Source organism: Sebastes fasciatus, chromosome 20 (genome assembly GCF_043250625.1).
Source record: "Sebastes fasciatus isolate fSebFas1 chromosome 20, fSebFas1.pri, whole genome shotgun sequence".
Classification (NCBI taxonomy): domain Eukaryota; kingdom Metazoa; phylum Chordata; class Actinopteri; order Perciformes; family Sebastidae; genus Sebastes; species Sebastes fasciatus.
Window position 1 is genome coordinate 10228291 of NC_133814.1, and position 19849 is coordinate 10248139.

Consider the following 19849-nt stretch of genomic DNA (forward strand, 5'->3'; position numbering starts at 1 on the left):
CTTCAACACATAATAACTTTAATTCATAAAAAAAAGTTCCTATTTTAGTGAGATGATGTTTTCATTTTGACCAGTAGGCCTAATTCAAATGTTTTGATATGATATATCAAGTTGCTACAGTTGCACCAGCTCTTCATACGTTCACTGAGCCTAATTATAGCCTAATACTGTATAAATGTTGGAGATATAGGCTTTGACTAAACAATCTAATAACACCAGCTATCTTAGCATAATCAGATATTTCAATCTAAAGTACATAAATGCTATTAACTCTAAAACACACAAAGTTTTATATATTGTTTCCTCCAAATTTCTGGACGTTATATTATAGCTTGTGACTTCTGGTCTTTAATTGGACGGCGCTACAAAGGTTTTTTCTACCTTACTGACACATTGCTTACGTTTTCATTGTTCAACCCATTTAGTAAGTTTGAAACATTAATATTAACTCAGTCTAATTAACCCACAGTGAGACTGTCATCTTATTTCTATAGCATCTTTTTAAATGAACACCCACTCGTTTGAGAACAGAGCTCATATGCTAAATGTAGCATGTGGAAGGGGACTGTGAGTGGAGACAGCTTTGTGGAGCGCAGCCTGAAAGTGACAGAGGCCATAATAACAGGATGTTTACAGCCTGCGGAAACGCTGCCAGGGACGGACCATGAGCAGGCAGCGACTGTGGCTGGCAACAAGGGCGAAGGGGAAATGCAGGCCAGCCAGGTTTCCTCCAGATGCACCAAATATAACCTCACTGACTGTGAGTTCTGTTTACAGACAGATGCTACCTGACTGGGGTCTAGTTCAGGTAGATTTAAGTCCACTGAATGACCTCTGACCCCTGGAGAAACCACTCTAGAAAGCACAGTGTTGTGCAATGACAAGATTCTCAACCCTTATACCCTAATCTTAACTAGGTCAGTCCGAAAGTGAGGACTGGCCAAAATGTCCTCACTTTCTAAAAAGGTCCTCACTCTGAAGGTCTAAAACTCAAATTGGTCCTCACAAATATAGCTGTACAAGAACACAAACACACACACAGACTGTTTGCTGAAGTGGTCAGCTGCAGGTGACAGCAGACAGAAGGACACTGGTGGTTTCTGACACCAGAGGTGGGGGGTGAAGCCTATTCACTGTCACCAGTAGTTACTTGTTGCCCGTCAATTACCGTCAGTGGTCACATATTGCACCAGGCTGCAACATCCACCACCACAACAGAGTCTCCACCACCATGGCTATCACTGACTTTCTCGCAGCCTCGGACATCACTTCAGCTATTAATGCTTGTAAAGGTGAGCGGATGATTTGGTGGGTTAAAATGAGTGTGTCTTTGTCACATGATGTAAGGCATTTGTTTCTGCATGTCAAAGTATAAGACATCATCAACATCATTTTAACTGACTGGGTCTAATCAGGTTTTATCTTTGATTTTTACTTTCAGCGAAGGATTCCTTCTGCCCGAAGATGTTTTTCAAAACAGTGGGCTTATCCAAGAAAACTCCAACAGAGATCGAGAGGGTCTTTAAGATTTTGGACCAGGACAAAAGCGGCTTCATAGAACAGGATGAGTTACAGTTGAGTTTTATACACAGAAAATATCCCAAACATATATTCCGTTCCATCTATAATTCATGTGTCAAGCTGTATTTCATCAAACTGTTGGTGTGTTTATCCGTTCTGTTTCCTTTTGTTTGATTGTGTGTTTGATGTTTTTCTAAATGTGGTGCTTCATCCCTGCTCCCTGCTCTCATCCCTGTCAGACTGTTCCTGCAGAACTTCTCCAAAGGAGCGAGGCCCCTGACTGCAGCTGAGACCAGAAGCTTCCTGCTGGAGGGAGACTCAGATGGAGACGGGAAGATCGGCTGGGAAGGTAGGCAGATCTGAGGGGCACTTCACCGTAGATGGCAATGCATTTCTTACAAACGGCAGTAAAAAAAGCTCTTTGTTGAATATAAAGAAGACAACTCCTTTATCAAGCTACTTATTACAACTTACAGTCAAGTTTAGGAGAAACCTTAAAGATGCAATTTGAAGTGATCACATGGTTTTTCATATTTATGCGAAGAGCAGGAATAGCCAATCAGATTCAAGGATTTACCCTACAGCTACCATATTGTTCATTCTTTTTTACATTTTACTCAATGATGTTATTCTCCAGAAACATATGTTAAGCAAGTAGCGATTAGATTGTGAATAATAATATATGGAAATACAATTATGGAAGAAATAATAGGAAATTGGCTGAAATAGAAACAAAAAGAAAACCAACTTAAAAGCGCAGGCAATGCATTAAAAGGGACTGCAAACAAAATCAGTGCCATCTTTATTCATGTTGTTTGTTTTCACTCCTCAAAAAATGCAAATAATGTGCTAAAAACCTAAAAAATAAAAATAAATCTTAAATTTGTCAGTAGAAAAAATAAAGTTTTTTTAAAAGTTATCTTTCACTGAAGTCCAAAATTTCATGTTCAGCAGTTTGATAAATATTGGCCCTGGTGTAATCCATCAGGAAAATAGTAAAAACTGGGATTAAACCTCAATCTAAATTGAAATCAATTTACCCTTTGCTGTAAATATGCCACTCTTTTATCCCTATGCTGGTTTTCACTTTGTTGCTAGGCAGCTTTAAGTGCAGCAATCACACTCATTCAAAGTGTCAGTGCCAGAGCTGCACACTTCAGTCTGTCAGGTCATGATTGTAGTTTAATGAAATTAGAGGATGATTATTAGCAGGTGAATGTGAAAGAGCAGAATAAAAAATGTCTAAAATTCTGTCTTTCTGTTCCAGAGTTTTCTGCGCTGGTCAAGTCTTCATAAAAAAACATGCGTGATTTGTTGTATGGTGATAATCTCAGGACAGATCTCTTTTTATACTGTTAGCTAGCTACAGTAAATTACACGGACTCCTCCAGGGATCTTATGTATCTAGAGTAATATGTTTTAACGGAAAGGAATTTAATAAAGTAATTAAAGTGTCTGCTATGTGTCTTTCCCTGCCAGAAAAAGTGTACAAATAAATGTACTTTTCTCTGTGAAATGTCAGTGTGTTTTTTTGCAACGTGTTGCTAGTGGACATGAGCAGAATCGTCTCATGTGCCTCGTCGTGTTATGATGATGTTATATTGAGCACTGGGAGAGGTCCAGCCCGTCCAGGGGGCCGGGAGGCTTTGGTTTCTCCAATTAACGGCATGAGCCGCTTTCCACTGTGCAAATGAAGTGTTTGTCATTCTGGCAACCTCAATTTGATACCTTAGATGGGGTAATTCGGTGTGAATTGTATGTTTGCACTTAGACGACATGAACTCAACATTTCACCCATTTTCTTTGAAATAGTTCAATTAGATACCAAATAGACCAAATAGATTTAGACTTTGCTCTTGCTGACTAAATATAATTTTAAAGAATCGTGGCCATAATAGTCCATAATGTATGTGCTCTGAGTAATTTGACTTCTGTGGAAAATGATGTGATGTTTTCAGTTTTATATATGAATGTCAGACGAAAGACTTTACCTGTAATGTATTGATCATTTACTTAAGTAAGAGTAGCAATACAACCATTTAAAATGCTGCATTACAAGTAAAAGTCCTCCATTCAACATTTTACTTAAGTAAAAGTACAGAAGTATTAGCAACAAAATGTACTTAAAGTATTAAAATAAAACTACTCCTGCCAGTGTTAATATTATCTTATTGGATCATTATCATTGATGCATTAACATTTAAACGACAGTTAGCTGAGATGGAAGTCATTTTGACTGCTTCTTATCACTGCAGCTACTAAATACATACATATATATGTATATAATGTATAGTATTTCCCTCTAAAATGTAAGGAAGTAGAAAGTGGCATTAAGTTAAAATACTCAAATAAAGTAGAAGTACCTCAAAATTGTGCATACACTAAGTACAATATTTGTTCTTTTTGAAGATGTTTTGCAGTATATTTCCAGGGTGAGTTTAACTTTACTCTCGTTGGCTCAACCACTACCGCCCAGAAATGTTTATTGGTGTAGACTGCAGAATAGGGGGGGCGAAACAGCTGGATTAGTGGCTCTGGCAGGCAGAGAAGTAGCTCTATGATGGGAGGACTGGGGTGTCTGGCAGAGAGCCTCAGCTGTGCCGGTTGAGTGCTTCCAGTGTGAAACTCTGGGACATGATAGAGTTTCTGTGCCAGTACATTTACAGGACTTCTGTCAATGAGGCACATTTATTTGCAACTTTCTCTCAGATGGCAGAGGATATAGATCACTTCTATTTCTGCTGCAGCGGAGGGAACAAACTCCTGCTCTCAGGTGGAGCATTAGAGAAACGTAGTTCATTTAAAATCATAAATTACTTTACACGAAAGGGCAAAATGAATGTCTGCCCCAGCTGTAAGTGTGTATAACAGTCATACATGCTTGTATAAAGTATGGGAAATTAAGGTTTAGCTTTTTTTCCACTTTTTTTCACATGTACATTTCAAATGTAAAGTTCAGAACAGGTCGGTCTCCTATTGCAGACGTTCTGGTGCTTGATGGGTTTCTTTCCCGCTGTGAGATATTTGTAATATAAACCTGATATTGAAGAAGGGCAGGAATAGTTACAGTATCCATGGCCAAGTCCTTTGAGGTGAGAGACCTCACTTGACCACAGCAGATGTTAAAGGCCAAAGATGAATTTTACTGAGCTTTTAAGAAGATTTGAACTGAAATATATATAGTATATATATATATGTGTTTATATACTGTATATAATTATATAATTAAATAGTTTGTGTATCGCTCTTTGTGGCTACTGAGACATCATACACCTGAAACCACTGCACTGAAGGAAGTGACAAATTTACATATTCAAAGAGCTCAATTAATGTGGAACTGAAGCTGCAGTTAAACTGAGAGTGTATTAAATACCCAGGTTGAATGTTTTTGATATACATTTTATGATGATTTGTACAGAAAATGAAAAATCTGCTTTAAAAATATATTTCATGTTATCAAATTTGATTGGTTATAAAGATATGCATTGGAAATTATTATCAAAAATATCTTAATTCAAAACAAAACAATTAAAATATATATATATATATAATAAGAATAATTCAATTATTACTAATAATGATAATAGCAGCTACCCTCCCCCCCCCCCCCCCCCCCCCACCCTCCCAAAATAAATAAATAAATAAATACAACATAAATTAAATAGAATAAAAACTAATGATAACTCAATATTAACTCTACATCCTATTAGTCACTGGATAATCTCAACACTGCCACCTGATGTTTAATAGGCACCTAACAGCCTGCAGCCATCATGAGAGCTAATATGGGCATGGAAAGAACCCCTGGACCAGTTCCTCATTAAATTTCATTGTCTGGTGTAGTGTGAGAACTCGGTGTCATTACGCAACCACACGGTGGTTCCCGATGATATCAGTTTTTGGTGTTTCCCAAAATAGCATCTCAAATAGTTGCATCACCATCAGGAGAAATGGTCTGAATGGGTGTAAGCTCCAAAAATAAAACCTGACTGACGGCCCTCAGATGCATGTAAGTAGATTAGGATCATATATGCTATTAAAATAAAGCATTCCAATGGATACCACCGGCCATCCAATCAAACCCCTCCCCCTCTTTGGCCCCTCTTTTTACACCCTCCGACAAAGACTGGCGTTACATTGATAAAAATGCATTACATTTTGCAGAAAGTTTAGCTATTAGGCCTAAATAGCTAAACTGTGCACGGACACTTTCTGCAGCTTTCAGTAGGGCTGTGTATTGGCAAGAATCTGGCGATATGATATGTATCATGATACAGGGGTTACGATTTAATATATCGCGATACATTGCGATACTGTAAACAAGGCAATATATTGTGATACATTGCGATACTGTAAGCAAGGCGATATATTGTGATACAAGCAAGACGATAATGGGATACATTGCGATACTGTAAGCAAGGCGATATATTGTGATATATTGCGATACTGTTAGCAAGGCGATATATTGTGATATATCGCAATACTGTTAGCAATGCGATATATTGGGATATATCGCGATACTGTTAGCAAGGCGATATATTGGGATACATTGCAATACTTTAAGCAAGGCGATATATTATGATACATTGCGATACTTTAAGCAAGGCGATATATTGTGATACATTGCGATACTGTTAGTAAGGCGATATATTGGGATACATTGCGATACTGTAAGTAAGGTGATATATTGTGATACATTGCGATACTGTAAGCAAGGCGATATATTGTGATACATTGCGATACTGTTAGTAAGGCGATATATTGGGATACATTGCGATACTGTAAGTAAGGTGATATATTGGGATATATCGCGATACTGTAAGCAAGGCGATATATTGTGATACATTGCGATACTGTAAGTAAGGTGATATATTGTGATACATTGCGATACTGTAAGCAAGGCGATATATTGTGATACATTGCGATACTGTTAGTAAGGCGATATATTGGGATACATTGCGATACTGTAAGCAAGGCGATATATTGTGATACATTGCGATACTGTAAGTAAGGTGATATATTGTGATACATTGCGATACTGTAAGCAAGGCGATATATTGTGATACATCGCGATACTGTAAGTAAGGTCATATATTGTGAGACATTGCGATACTGTAAGCAAGGCGATATATTGTGATATATTGCGATACTGTAAGCAAGGCGATATATTGCAATTTTTTTTTTTAATTATAGGAAAACTGTCATAGTATAAAGAACACAGCACCGTATGCATAAAATCTGAGTTAAAAAAAATACTTTTTTAATGCTATCAGAACAGTGGGATCTGCATTAGCATTTATCACAGGCCCTGTAACATCCAACATCATAGTACTACTTTGAGAGGCCGAATACACTGAGAGGGCGCATATCTTTTCAAATTCAATAAAGTATTGACTGAGTTAATCTTTGCATGTGAGCTGTTAGATAAAAATCAATAGTGTTTTTGAGAAGCGATACAGTATCACAAAAAATAATAACGCGATACTTGATATTTTCAATATTTTCTTACACCCATAGCTTTCATTACTAGCCCCATTACATTGAGCCAAACGCGAGAAAAGAGAAATGCTAATCATTGGGTACATTCCTGTTGTGATCCACGTAAAAACCAACACATATAAAGACATACGACTCGATCACCACATTACCATCACCTGCGATAATAAATCACAACAACCAGACTTTTCTGACAACTGGAATGGAGGCAAAGTCATTGCAGACATTTTACAAATGCCAGTTACGCATATCTCATTTTCACCAAAACTTTACAGTTCAGACGCATGTGTAGGTTATTTGTGGTGTAAAACTGCAGGGTGGCTTGTGCTTTGCTATAAGCTACATAATCAGAAACAATAACATGGTATTTTATAAATGATTTCTTTATTAAAGAACTTAGAAATGAAGAACTTAGGCTTATTTGGCCAAGACGTAAACTGACATTTAAAATATGTATTTTATAAACCATCATAATAAAGAAGAAATTTAAAAGTCACATTTAAGAAGTTTAATGAAAACCTTTACATTACTCATGACACAAGTCTTGAATACATAAACACATAAAAAAAAGTATTAAGCTAAACCTGCCTGATAAATTTGTAATACACAATATAAAAGTTTACCTCATTCTTCCCTCCATAGTGCTCTGCACAGTTTAACAGATCAAAACTACACTGCCACAGACTGCGTTTCACCCAAATCAGCAGCGTATATTATTAGCCCTATGCAATATCAAGCACTTTTGCATAGGCCTACACTTAGCCTACCATTTAAGCATCTTCATTTATGTGCATATAAATAGAACAGCTCTGTCTACTGGACACATTTTTCTGACCGACTGCTTTGACTGCTTTGCACACAGTGTCCATTACATGGCCTATGCATCATATTTCGGCTCAGTGAAGGTATATAAGCCTGCAAGAGTGGCTGAGGGAAGTCACTGCAGTGAGCAGATTCATCTAAAGCGAATCCCCCTCTTAGTCCTTACGGATAACCCTAAGGTGAGTTTCACTGAGGAGCTGCAGACCTTTATTGCCTGACTCAAAGATTGTTGCAGGGCTTCAACTTCATGCAATGGGATATAAATCGAGGAAAGGGCGGCACAAGGCCAGATTCTGAAACTCAGAGTTTGGACTCACTAAGGAACCAAATGGGAAAAAAAATCTATTTGCTGCAAAGGATATTTGATCTTTTGCCTTGGAGGGCTTTGGTTTTGGGAGAATTGGACTACCTTTTCTGATCATTTGTGCCTTGTCTTTTGGGGCTGCCAGAGAGGAATACTCTATTTTACAGAGAGGAACTGTAAAATATATTGCATGCTGGCAAGATTACATGTAGCTCTTTAACTTTGAACACTGTGACCTAAAGTGCAGGAAGTGAAGGAGCATGCTTTATAGATTCAAAGTGAAACTGTCTGATTTGCTGTAGCTGAACTGATGAACTGATGAACTGATGACTTTTCCTCTGCTCTTCTCCCTCAGCTAAAAAAATAAAAATGGCATTAGCAGCATCCCTCAACGCGGCTGACATCACTGCAGCCCTTGCAGCTTGTTCAGGTAAACCCCGTCTTGAAAACGACACAGCATGCAGTGTTACAGCTTAGGAGATGATAGCTACCCATGCACAAGATCATGCACTTTATCGGTAGCTGAATGTCTTGCTGCAGAATTCAGCCGCTAATACAGAATCACATTATCACATTACAGCTAGTTAGAAGGTGCCCCTTGCACCTTTTCTGTATTTAACACTACGCGATTATCCTTTTAAACTGGATCAATAGTGCAGCAAGCATGCAGAATGTCACTTTCTGTATGCCTTAGCAGAAAGCATGTATTGTAATTTGTATCAGTATAGATACTGTAAGAAAAACACCTCTGCAAATGGAGCTAAAATACTGAATGACATTGTAAACAAGGACCAGCGCAGCTGTGAAACACACTTTGATATTATCTGCAATGTCTAATACAATCCCTCATCTTTTCTCCTCACAGGCGTCGACACTTTCAAACACAAGGACTTCTTCGGCAAGGTCGGTCTGTCCGCCAAGAGCGCCGATGACATCAAGAATGCCTTCAAAGTCATTGACCAGGACAAGAGTGGCTTCATTGAGGAGGAGGAGCTGAAGTAAGCACCTTCTCTTATCAAATAGAAGCTTATTCAACTATGCAATTAATATACTTCTTTTAAACTTAAAATAAGAAAGTATACTTTCAGTTTACTTTTTATGTACTTATCAGAGATATACTAAGTATACTTGGCTCATACTGACAAGTATACAGAAATGTCTAAGCATACTTGGCATATAGGCCTACTTTTACTTAATCTTTTCATCGAGATATACTAAACAAAAGTACAATTAAGCATTCTTGCCTTATAGGCCTACAGAAACTTGGCTTGTAGCTGAGCTTTCTTTTTGATAAGTAGCCTATTAAAGTGTGAGAGCTTAGATTTGACATCTCTAGGCCCTTGTAGCTCAGGGTTTATCTTTTTTTAGGCCATGGTGAATTCAGAATACTATCAGTTCTCCTCTGGAGTAACTCTATGCCAGCTCTCTCCTCTGGTGTCTCATGTTGTAGGGTGACATAAATATCAGAGGAGACATAGCCAGCTTGACATTTTTGGGCCAGATTAAGTGCACTGCAAATTAAATGATTTTCTGAGAGTTGACTTCTACAAAATTCTCAAAACCAAACAATTCATGATCTGGCAGAATAACTATTTATTTCTGTTCTAAAGGGCATATATTTACTGTAATACTCTGCGATCTTCCTCTCCAGGCTGTTCCTGCAGAACTTCTCTGCCACTGCCAGAGCTCTCACCGAGGCTGAGACCACGGCCTTCCTCAAGGCCGGTGACAGCGATGGCGACGGCATGATCGGAATGGATGGTGAGAAAACAAGAGGAACTTTATCTGGACTTAGAACTAGTGGCTTCAGATATATGCAAAGCTCTCCAAATATATTGAAATAACTCTCTTTCTCTGTTCTCCCTGCAGAGTTTGCCGCCATGGTCAAGGGTTAAATGAAGAAACTGACCAACATCTTACTTCACTACTCTAAAGGAACAACTTGAGCCAAGACATCCATTTCCTCTCTTCTTCTCCTCTTCCCTCTCACTCTCTCTCTTCAGCTCTACACACCAGTTTTATACACTTGACCTTTCCCCCCCCCCTCCCGGACCGTAAACAAACTGCTCCCCCCCATCCCCTACCCTTCCCCCTCTCACTCTCTCTCTATCTGGCCATGCTCACCCTTTTGCTGTCCACGATGAATGTACCTGACTGAAGTGTATAGCGCGGTTGACTTGTGTCTTTCTCTCTCTCTCTCTCACTTCTGTCCCAGTTTTACTATGTGAGTTTTTGCTTACTGTGAGATCAGCGATGATGCTCTTTTAATGGGAAACGGACAGACGATGAGACAACAATAAAGGTTCTTTTTCAATAACACAAGTCTGACCTTGGTTTTTCAATACGGTTGTGAATCAGTGAATCAAAGTTACAAAAAAAAAAATTTTCACAGCAAAGGTAACACTGACAGCTTCCTTGGTTTTTACACCAAAGAAGATGATCTAAATGATAAATCTGGGAACAGGAAACACATTTCACAAAGTAAATCTGACCATTTCATTTAAAGCAATCCACTAAATGGCCACATTAGAGAAAGTGATCTAAAACACTTTCTTTTAAGGAAATCTTAAGGGCATTTTTCATGAAAAGGCCTCGGAGGCCACAGCAACCATTGTGCCTACCAGTGACAGTGATGCTAAATTCTAAACATTTAGATAAAATGCTAATCTAATATGGAAAATTTAAAAAGTCAGCGAAGTGACTCAGTAATGTGCATTATACAGCAAAACTTACCTAAAGTTGGATAACATTAGCCACCATAAGCTACTGCTCATAGACTGCAGCCTATACAGTATATAGATGGTCTCCACTTCCTCCCACTGTACAAAAGTGAAGCCAAAATATCCCAGATACGGGCGCGGCCGTCTTGAGATTTTGACATTATTTGCAGCCAGAGTCTGCGCAGTAGTGATCAGGGGACTGGAGCAGCGGTATTGAGGTCCCGCCCACACACCCGCTCGAGCCAATCACGAGCCGAGCACGGTCACAGCTTGTTAGCGTGAGCCAACAAACAGCTGTTTGGCTAGAAAGACACAACTACTAACCATAATATCTCTATAACTACATTTAGGATCAAATTGACATTGTTCTATTACACTCGTGACGGTTATGAAGTTACATCGTCAATCATGATGTCTCACCCACTTTTTATAGCATCAAATAACTCATTAAAACCAACCTTATCAGAAAAATGAACACTTGAACATACAGCAGCGTTATAAGAACTACCTAAAATGACAGAACCAATCTTTGGGAAAATATTATTTGACGTGTACTTTGACTTTTTAGTTTGGCCCATGTCCCATCCAGTATGGAGGGGGCGGGCTTTCTGACCTATACTGCATCCAGCCACCAGGGGGCGATCAAGGTGTTTTGGATTTCCCACAGCCTATGGAAAGGAGGCTGGGTCACGCGTCATCAACGCGTCATATCTCCGGGGGTATAACACATGCGCAGTTAAATCTGGCCTGCACTCGCTGAAATTGAGCCAATCGCAACGCACGACCGCAGCTTCAGTTACACTGCGCATGCGTTATATCCCAAGACCCAGCCTCCTTCCATAGGCTTTGGGATTTCCTTTTTGGGAGCTGTCATGTCGTCCATCTTTATATACAGTCTATGGTCATACCAGACCAAGTAAGGCTGTAGCGGCAAAAGCCCTGACTATGCTTTATTTCTTATGAATTCAACTTTTAATTTGTAAAAGAAAGAATGTGTTATTCTGTTTTCCAAAAGTTACACAGTCTCACTTTAAAAGTTGCCTTTCACACTATCAACAGGGACATTTGTTGGAGGTCTCATCCAGCTAAAGGCTACTAACTAGAAAACACAAGATTAAACCTCTTTAATCTAAACTCCCATGCACATAACAAACAAACACGTAGGTACCCGACTCTTGCCCTACTTAATCCAGCTCTCATTTCATGCAGTGTGTAGTGAACCTTTAATTCCCTGGCACGCCATGACCCAAGTAAAGATGGCTCTGCATTGACGGGAAGCAGCCACAAGATGGAGCCTTTGACCTGTCAATAAGTCACAAGACTCAGCTTGATGGTTTTACATTGCAAACTTGGAGGCTTGGAAATACAGTACAGTTGTTTTCTGAGCTTCACACTTTTTTTTAGTTTAACAAGTGGCATTGAGACAACTGAAAATGCTGCCACTCACAAAGTGTTAAGTCAGAGCTTCGCTGCATGTGATACTTTTAAGAATAATGAGATTTATTCCCTCGGTTCTCGTTACAAAAGAAGCATCCCTCCCCTCTCCGCTAATGCCATTAGTGCTGACTGGATTCACAGGACACGCTGCTGTGTCGGATGGTTTGAAAGGCTTCCCCTTCGCAGACAGCAAACTCATCAGTTTAGAGTGGCCAGTTGTCATGGCGACCAGGTGCAAACCTTAAAATCCCTCAGTTCCCACCCAACCCCTCACCTTACAGTAGGTCAGGTGTGTGTGCATGCGTTTGTACTTCGTTTATCATTTATTTGTTTCACATATATAAAAAAGTAAAATACAATTCACATGAAAGGAATGTAAAATATGTGTGAGGGTGAGGTAAAAACCTATAATGGCTTTACAAAAACCGCACCCAAAAGACAATAGGTCAAATATTACCATTTCACATATAAAAATATACAGTGTAAAGTGTAGGAGTAAAGTTCAAACAAAACAAAAAATACAAAGAAGCAGGAGTACTTGTGTGTTACAGCTGAAAACCATCATAATAATACACTAAACTGATCCAGTATCTAACCCTTGTTACACGTAAGTGAATGAAGAATAATTTGAGTTTGTGAGTGAAATGTTTCTTACACAGAAATACTTCTTACAGCATTTTTGTAATGGGCAAAACAGCAGTGGTATAACTCAATACTCATATATTCTAATTATTTTAAATAATATTGTGTTTTTATCCTCTAAAGTTTACTTTAAAAAGACAGTTCTGCTCGGGAATTCAAATTCAAATTCCATAAAGTATTTCTAGTTTTTCAACTTCCTTTCCCTCTGATGATAATCTGTTAGAGATTGGTAATAGGATACCAGCACATTGGTTCTTTTTTAACATAACTCTTACTTCAGCTCATGTAAAAATTATGCAAAGTTCTCCTTCAACCTGTTAAACAGGCTTATAGGTAAATAAAATACTCCCAAAACAGTCAGTGAGATTTTATAGTCCTCATCTTTTACTGACAAAGCTTGTCATAATAACAACAGTGCGATACATCGTGTCAGATGAGGATAACAATCCCCTGGTGGTGACTCATAAGAGGAGTTATGACCTGCTGCTCTGCTCATCTGAATTTAGGAGATTATTCACAAAGAGAGTAAAGGGGCCTGATTAAATTTGAGATGTTGTAAGCTTCTACACATGCACCTGCAGAGAGAGAGGGGAGGAGGAGGAGAGAGAGGGAGGATGGAGAAGGGGAAAGGGAAAGGGAGGGGAATGTGACACAGGAGAAAAGTTGATTGGACAAAAAGCACAGTTTTATGACAGTATACGAGAGAGAGGAGAAGGAGTATAGAGGATATAAACAGTGAAGGTTAATTGGGCAGGTGAGCAGGTGAGGAACACGAGAAGGAGGCTGAGGGAACATTTGATCCGAACAGGTTGGAAACTCAAGCATCCTTCGGCTCACATCCACCCCGGCGTATATAAGAGAGAGCCAGCTGTCAGCAGCCACCACAAAGCCTTATCTATCTAGTTATCTATCTGCTGCTGCTGCTGCTGCTTTGGACCCGGACAGAGAGGAACCCAAGCCAACAGCGGTGAGTCCCACAGCTGCATGGGGGAAACACAGGTGTTGTCCAGGTGTGTTGCTCTGTGAAGCTTTGCGGGAACATTTTATTTTTAATTTTTCAGGGGTTTATTAGACATGCTTAGCCGTAGTCTGAAATTCTTGTTAGTGGACTAACTAAAGTATTTTGCCACCAAATCTTCCAAGAAGTCGAGCATTCATTTTTCTTATGTGCATTGATTTTCTTATGAATAATATGATTTGTTTTCAGCTCACTAAAAATATATATTCCTATAATATATTCCTATAAGACAAAAACATACAAAACATAAAAACACCAAGATAATATTTGAACTCCTCAGGCTTTTAAGGGACTGTACAAAAAATGATTAGAGGGGTATGGAAGTTTTTATTGGACTTTAATAGTTGTAAGACAATCCACAAATGTGTACCATGATCCACAAACATGTATTTTTTTTTTTTATTAAAATCAAATCATCAAAAATGCAGAGTGATTTGCAAATACGCTATTTGGATTTCACATAAAAATGTGGTTTACTTGTAAAGTGATATATACATATTTGTGGATCCATTTGTGCACGTGAAAAAACATTTGCACATTTGTGAATCTCTTCCTTTCTGTTTGTGGGTCACGTGACATTTGTGACTTTCCCTCCTATTTGTGTGTGTAATTTTGTCCAATTCGTACTGCAGCAGGTGTGGCAGGGAGTCAAAAAAGTTATCTATTATATAAAGTTTTGCTCAAGCAAGGAAAGTCTGTATTTGTTTGGAGAACAGGGGTGGATGTTTCAACTTGATTTATTCATATTTTTCATTTATTCTGGGGCTAAAATATGTATTATTTTTAGGAGAAGGGACCTTTTGCTTTTTTTTCATAAAACAAAATATAAGCTTCACTCTCTCTTCCCACTTCAATAATTTGTGTACAGTCCCTAAGTGCCAATTATCTCAGCCCAGCCCAGCTAGTCCAATTAAGCAGTTCAAGGGTAATTAATACATGTGGAGGCCCAGGGGTAATCCAACCAGGAAGACACAGATCATAACATAATTATTAGGAATTTATTAAATGGATTACATTAAAACACTCAGGCAGGAAGCAGTACAGCTTTTTTGAATTTGCCAAAATACATGTAAGTTTGTGGTTTCACTGATTCTCTCCATTTTTTTCTGACAACTCGAGCATATTTATGTCAAACAATCACCACTGGAGTTTTGATGAGATCATGATATTAACCTAGATACATCTGCAAATACAAAAAAAAAGTTAATCCAGCGTGACACAAAAATGGACTAGGAGCAAATCACAAAGCCTGAAGTAGGTGAAGAAAATGTGTCTGAAAGAGAGAGAGCGTGTGAATAATTTACAGAGCTTTTCTTTGACTCTACAGGACCAACATGTCGCTCACCTCCATTCTTTCAGCTGAGGCCATTGAAAATGCTGTCAAGGACTGTCAAGGTAGCATTTCCACACACACACACACACACACACACACACACACACACACACACACACTGGACTAAGCCCTGCCCTACCAATATTTGAAACTACTCATTATTCATTTAAATGCCAGCAAGCATATTATGCAGAGTACATGACTCATCAATCCACGACTTCAACATTATGATAACACCTTCACAGGACCAATAGCTTTATCTTTATCTAACTAAATTCACACTTAATTTTGATAAAATGCACAATAATCCTGATCTATCCAATTGATAAATCGACCTACTCATAATCTGTATTGCGTTTAGATCTTCAAAACACTGACATAATCTTCTATAAGGCTGCATTGTTTTCAATATTGTACAGTATCCTCTCCACTAAAGTCATATCCATCTTTAACTGAATTTGAAAGCGTTTTCAATCATCTTGTCGGGCATGTGTCCACTGGACTTAAAAGATAAAAACAGGGGTGGAAAATCTCCCACCTGGACAGCAGCCACACACTGTTTTAATCTCCACATCAGCTCCCAACCTGCATGCTGAACCTCGTGGGTCTACTCTAAACCTTGTGATATATCTATGGTGGTGTTTGTTTCCAGCTCCGGAGTCATTCTGCTACAAGAAGTTCTTCAAGCTGTGCGGCCTGTCCTCAAAGACGCCCCAGGAAGTCAAAGACGTCTTCCAGATCCTCGATGAGGACAACAGCGGCTTCATCGAGGAGTCTGAGCTCAAGTGTGTGAAACAATAACAGTTAGGATGCATGATCTATATGGTTTAACAGTCCTCTCTGAGACATGATGAATCTTAACCTTTGATCCCTTTACCTGCATATGCACCATTATCCTAACTGATGTGCTGTCACTGTAAATGCAGTAATGCACTGGAAACAATCTCCCTTCTTGCTACTTCAAGTAACATTTTCATATAAAATGATTTGTAGTGAGATCTAGAGCTAAGTATACAATATGTGTGTCTGACAGAAAGAGAGATTTGGTTCATTAAATCACACAGTGGTATTATTGGGATGGATGGCACCATTAAGCCGCCTCCTAATAATCCACTAACGGGCAAAGTGTTGTTATTGCCTCTGTGTTATATAATTCACCCTGAGGGGTCGACTCGAGCCGTGCAATTTAGGAATTGGTGCGGTTAGGTGTTTTTAATAGTGTACAGTCGACTCAAATGCGTAGAGAAAATAATACTCTTAGTGTGTGTGTGTGTGTGTGTGTGTGTGTGTGTGTGTGTGTGTGTGTGTGTGTGTGTGTAGGTTCTTCCTGCAGCGGTTCGTCCCCGGGGCGCGGACCCTGACCGAGGCAGAAACTAAAAGCTTCATCTCAGCAGCCGATGATGACAGCGATGGCAGAATTGGAGTAGAGGGTCGGTATCTGATTTCTCAGATTGTTTTCTGTACAAACTCATAATGTAAGCAGAAATGATCTCATTGGTTGGACTCAATCTTAGTGGGTGGGGTCAAATAAGAACAATCTGTGTTTGCCTGGTTGGTGTTTTGTGGTTTTTTGGACCTGCTCACCTTGATGATTTCCTACCTTCTGCCTTTAAAAACCCAGTTTGTACCTGTACTGCAGCACTCAGGTTCAAATGCGGGAAAAGCGTGTGATTTCTGGGTAAAAGCAAACATGTTTACTCAATTTTAAAATGTTAAATTCTGTTGCAATTCAAGGTTTTCTCTTCAGGCACTGTTGTACTCTGTTGTTCTGGCTACTGAGGTTTAACTCAACCATTGAGATCACTTCTGCCGCTAGAAAAAAAAAAATTTTACACAGCCAGTCTTTTGTCATTTGCTCCTGATGCTAAAAAATCCCTGTGCACTGCCTCGGGCTTCTTTACTTTACAGCGAACAAAGGACTGACTGTAAGAATAACAGGCAGCAGTTGACAAGTTATTTGCATTAGCTTTGCTCTTCGTGTTCAGTGTAATTTACATGTGCATCCATGAGGGAAGGTTTTGCTATGATGTTCGTGAGCTGATTTAATCTTCAATATCAGATGCATTAGACAAGCAACACAGTTGATAGAAGCAACACGAAAGAGTAACTTATGCATACGCATTAGGGCTGTGTATTGGTAAGAATCTGGCAATACGATAGGTATCATAATACAAGGGTAACGATTCAATATATTGTGATATGTTGCCATACTGTAAGAAAGGCAATATATTGGGATTTTTTTAAAATCTGATTTTAGGAATACGGTCATAGTATCCAGAAATACACCATTTTTAGAATAGGCAAAAACAACAAATGTATACTGCATGCAAAAAAATACATGTTCTTTGCCCCAAACTGCATGTGATTATCATAAAGTGGGCATGTCTGTAAAGGGGAGACTCGTGGGTACCCATAGAACCCATTTTCATTCACATATCTTGAGGTCAGATGTCAAGGGACCCCTTTGAAAATGGCCATGCCAGTTTTAGCATAAATTTGGAGTGTTATTTAGCCTCAATCCCAACAAGCTAGTATGCCATGGTTGGTACCAATGGATTACTTAGGTTTTCTAGTTTCATAAGATGCCAGTAGCTTCATGAGCCTTAAAACTGAGCAACCTCCAAAAAATGACACCCCTTACTATGCTTAACTTATGCATGTTTTACTGTAGAGGTTTGGTTGAATCCATCTCTTGAGCTCAGAGTTAAAGTCATAAAAAAATGTTCAATGTTTACTTGCTGCATAAAGGATAAATGATTTGGACAATCCAAAACAATGTTGACCATCATATTTGGTGATTATTTTTGTAAATGATTTAAACATGCTTTTTTTCTTCTAGAATTCCAGACTATGGTCCAGCACTGAATTTTGCAGATGATAAGAGCTCAAGTCTTCAGGTCTTCAGTCCTCTGCCCCCATCTCTGGAGTCTTCTGATCCCAGCTTCCATCCCCAGTGATTTCTAATGTTTTCTACTAAATTCTGTGTGCGCTAATTGTTTTTGAATGACCTTTTGTCCATTTAAAGACAACAGACTTTTGATGTCATGTCTTTTCGCCGTGTTGGTCCATGTTTTCTTTTCTGTGCGCACCCCCAACTCTGTCAATGAATGAGATGAATAAACATGTGGTAACACAGATCACCTCTTTGTGCTTATCCTTTTCTTAGAATAATAAGATGGGTAAACAAATCCTCATATTGTATAGTATGTGCAGCAATGATGCATGAATGTACACAAATACTCCTCAAGAGCATAAAGCACATGGATGAGAGCGGGGAATAAAAGCATTATAGAATTATTTAACAGTGTTGCATGTCTGAATATGACACAGCCAAGGAAACGTTTCATTGCAAAAGGCTGTATAGTATATAGAATCATTTTGGATTTTATTCCCACTTGGATTTATATTTATTCATAAAGAAAACATATGAAACATAAAGGGGATTGATGTGAAAGTTAATGTGCGGTATAATTTAAACAAAGTGGAGATTAAAATAACAAATGACGCCTTCCAGAAGTATATAGTATTATTAGTATACATGATTTGTTAACAAATCCAACCAAACAGCACAGAGTGCCATCATTATCCCCGTTGTGAAATAAAGAGTTACAGTAATCAAATGCAAGGACAAACAAGACAAGGCCCAGGAGAAATTGCTATTGAGACCAAATTAATATTTAGCTGGATTAAGATGAAGTATGGAGGAAATTTGTTGAAATTCCTTTCTTAAAGCTGCAGTGGGTAGAAATGGAGCAAATATGATTAAAAAAAGTTATTTTTATTAAACAGTCACTCTATCAGCAGTGCATGAGACAGGTAATCTAAAAAAATAAATCATGTGCCTCTGTGTCCTCCGGTGTCCTCCGGTGTCCTCCGGTGCTTCTAATGGCATCTGCAGGATTTCACAGACCAGAGGAAAACAACCAATCAGAGCTGAGCTGGAGTCTGCCATCTCTGTGATTGGCCAAAGTCTCCCGTCACAGGGTAGCTTTTATAAAGCCTGAAACCAGAGCCATGAGGAGGTGCAGAAGTCTAGTTTTCTCTCAGAGCACTTGAATTACAATATGCTGAAAGGTTATTATGGAATTTTTTGCCCAATGATGCTAAAAACTTTCTGCCTACTGCAGGTTTAAACCTCTTTGCAAACAGGAGTATCTTAAAAAAAAACATGACCCAATACTAAGTAAACCAAATATTATTGTGGGAACCCACATCACTGCACATTCAAAAGTACATTTAATAACCCAGAAGTTTAACTCCCCAAGTGCTCCACCGACAGACTCAGGAAATAATTTGTCCCCCGAGCCATCAAACTGTACAACACCTCTCTAGGGAGGGACAGTCTGCAGGACAGATAATAATGCATACAGTGCACTTTCATAGACTAAGCTACTGGAGTTACCCTGCACTATACTCATTTTTAACAGTCTCTTCTGCACTATATTCATTTTTTAATAGTCGTGTATCACAGCTGTTACCCTGCACTATATTCAGTTTTAACAGTTTTTCTTCTTCATCTCCTTGTATTTTTATATCTGGTATATTTTTTTGTACTT

General features: G+C 38.7%; 3 protein-coding genes across 4 annotated transcripts; all 3 read left to right on the top strand.

Annotated features, from left to right (window-relative positions):
• The first annotated feature begins 1130 nt into the window (after positions 1-1130).
• Positions 1131-3037, top strand: LOC141758723 (parvalbumin, thymic-like). Its single transcript, XM_074620352.1, has 4 exons — positions 1131-1292; positions 1442-1574; positions 1761-1870; positions 2789-3037. The coding sequence occupies exons 1-4, from the start codon at positions 1232-1234 to the stop codon at positions 2815-2817; spliced, it is 333 nt and encodes a 110-aa protein (XP_074476453.1). The 5' UTR covers positions 1131-1231; the 3' UTR covers positions 2818-3037.
• A 4858-nt stretch (positions 3038-7895) lies between these two features.
• Positions 7896-10465, top strand: pvalb3 (parvalbumin 3). Its single transcript, XM_074619246.1, has 5 exons — positions 7896-8018; positions 8499-8573; positions 9009-9141; positions 9795-9904; positions 10013-10465. The coding sequence occupies exons 2-5, from the start codon at positions 8513-8515 to the stop codon at positions 10036-10038; spliced, it is 330 nt and encodes a 109-aa protein (XP_074475347.1). The 5' UTR covers positions 7896-8018; positions 8499-8512; the 3' UTR covers positions 10039-10465.
• A 3310-nt stretch (positions 10466-13775) lies between these two features.
• Positions 13776-18296, top strand: pvalb9 (parvalbumin 9). 2 transcript variants are annotated; one of them, XM_074619296.1, is made up of 5 exons: positions 13776-13909; positions 15288-15355; positions 15946-16078; positions 16614-16723; positions 18133-18296. In XM_074619296.1, the coding sequence occupies exons 2-5, from the start codon at positions 15295-15297 to the stop codon at positions 18156-18158; spliced, it is 330 nt and encodes a 109-aa protein (XP_074475397.1). In that variant the 5' UTR covers positions 13776-13909; positions 15288-15294; the 3' UTR covers positions 18159-18296. The 2 variants fall into 2 exon arrangements, 1 of the variants encoding a protein (XP_074475397.1); XR_012591829.1 differs by lacking the exons at positions 13776-13909; positions 15288-15355; positions 15946-16078; positions 16614-16723 and adding an exon at positions 16836-16971 and having other exon boundaries at positions 18133-18271.
• The last annotated feature ends 1553 nt before the right edge of the window (positions 18297-19849 follow it).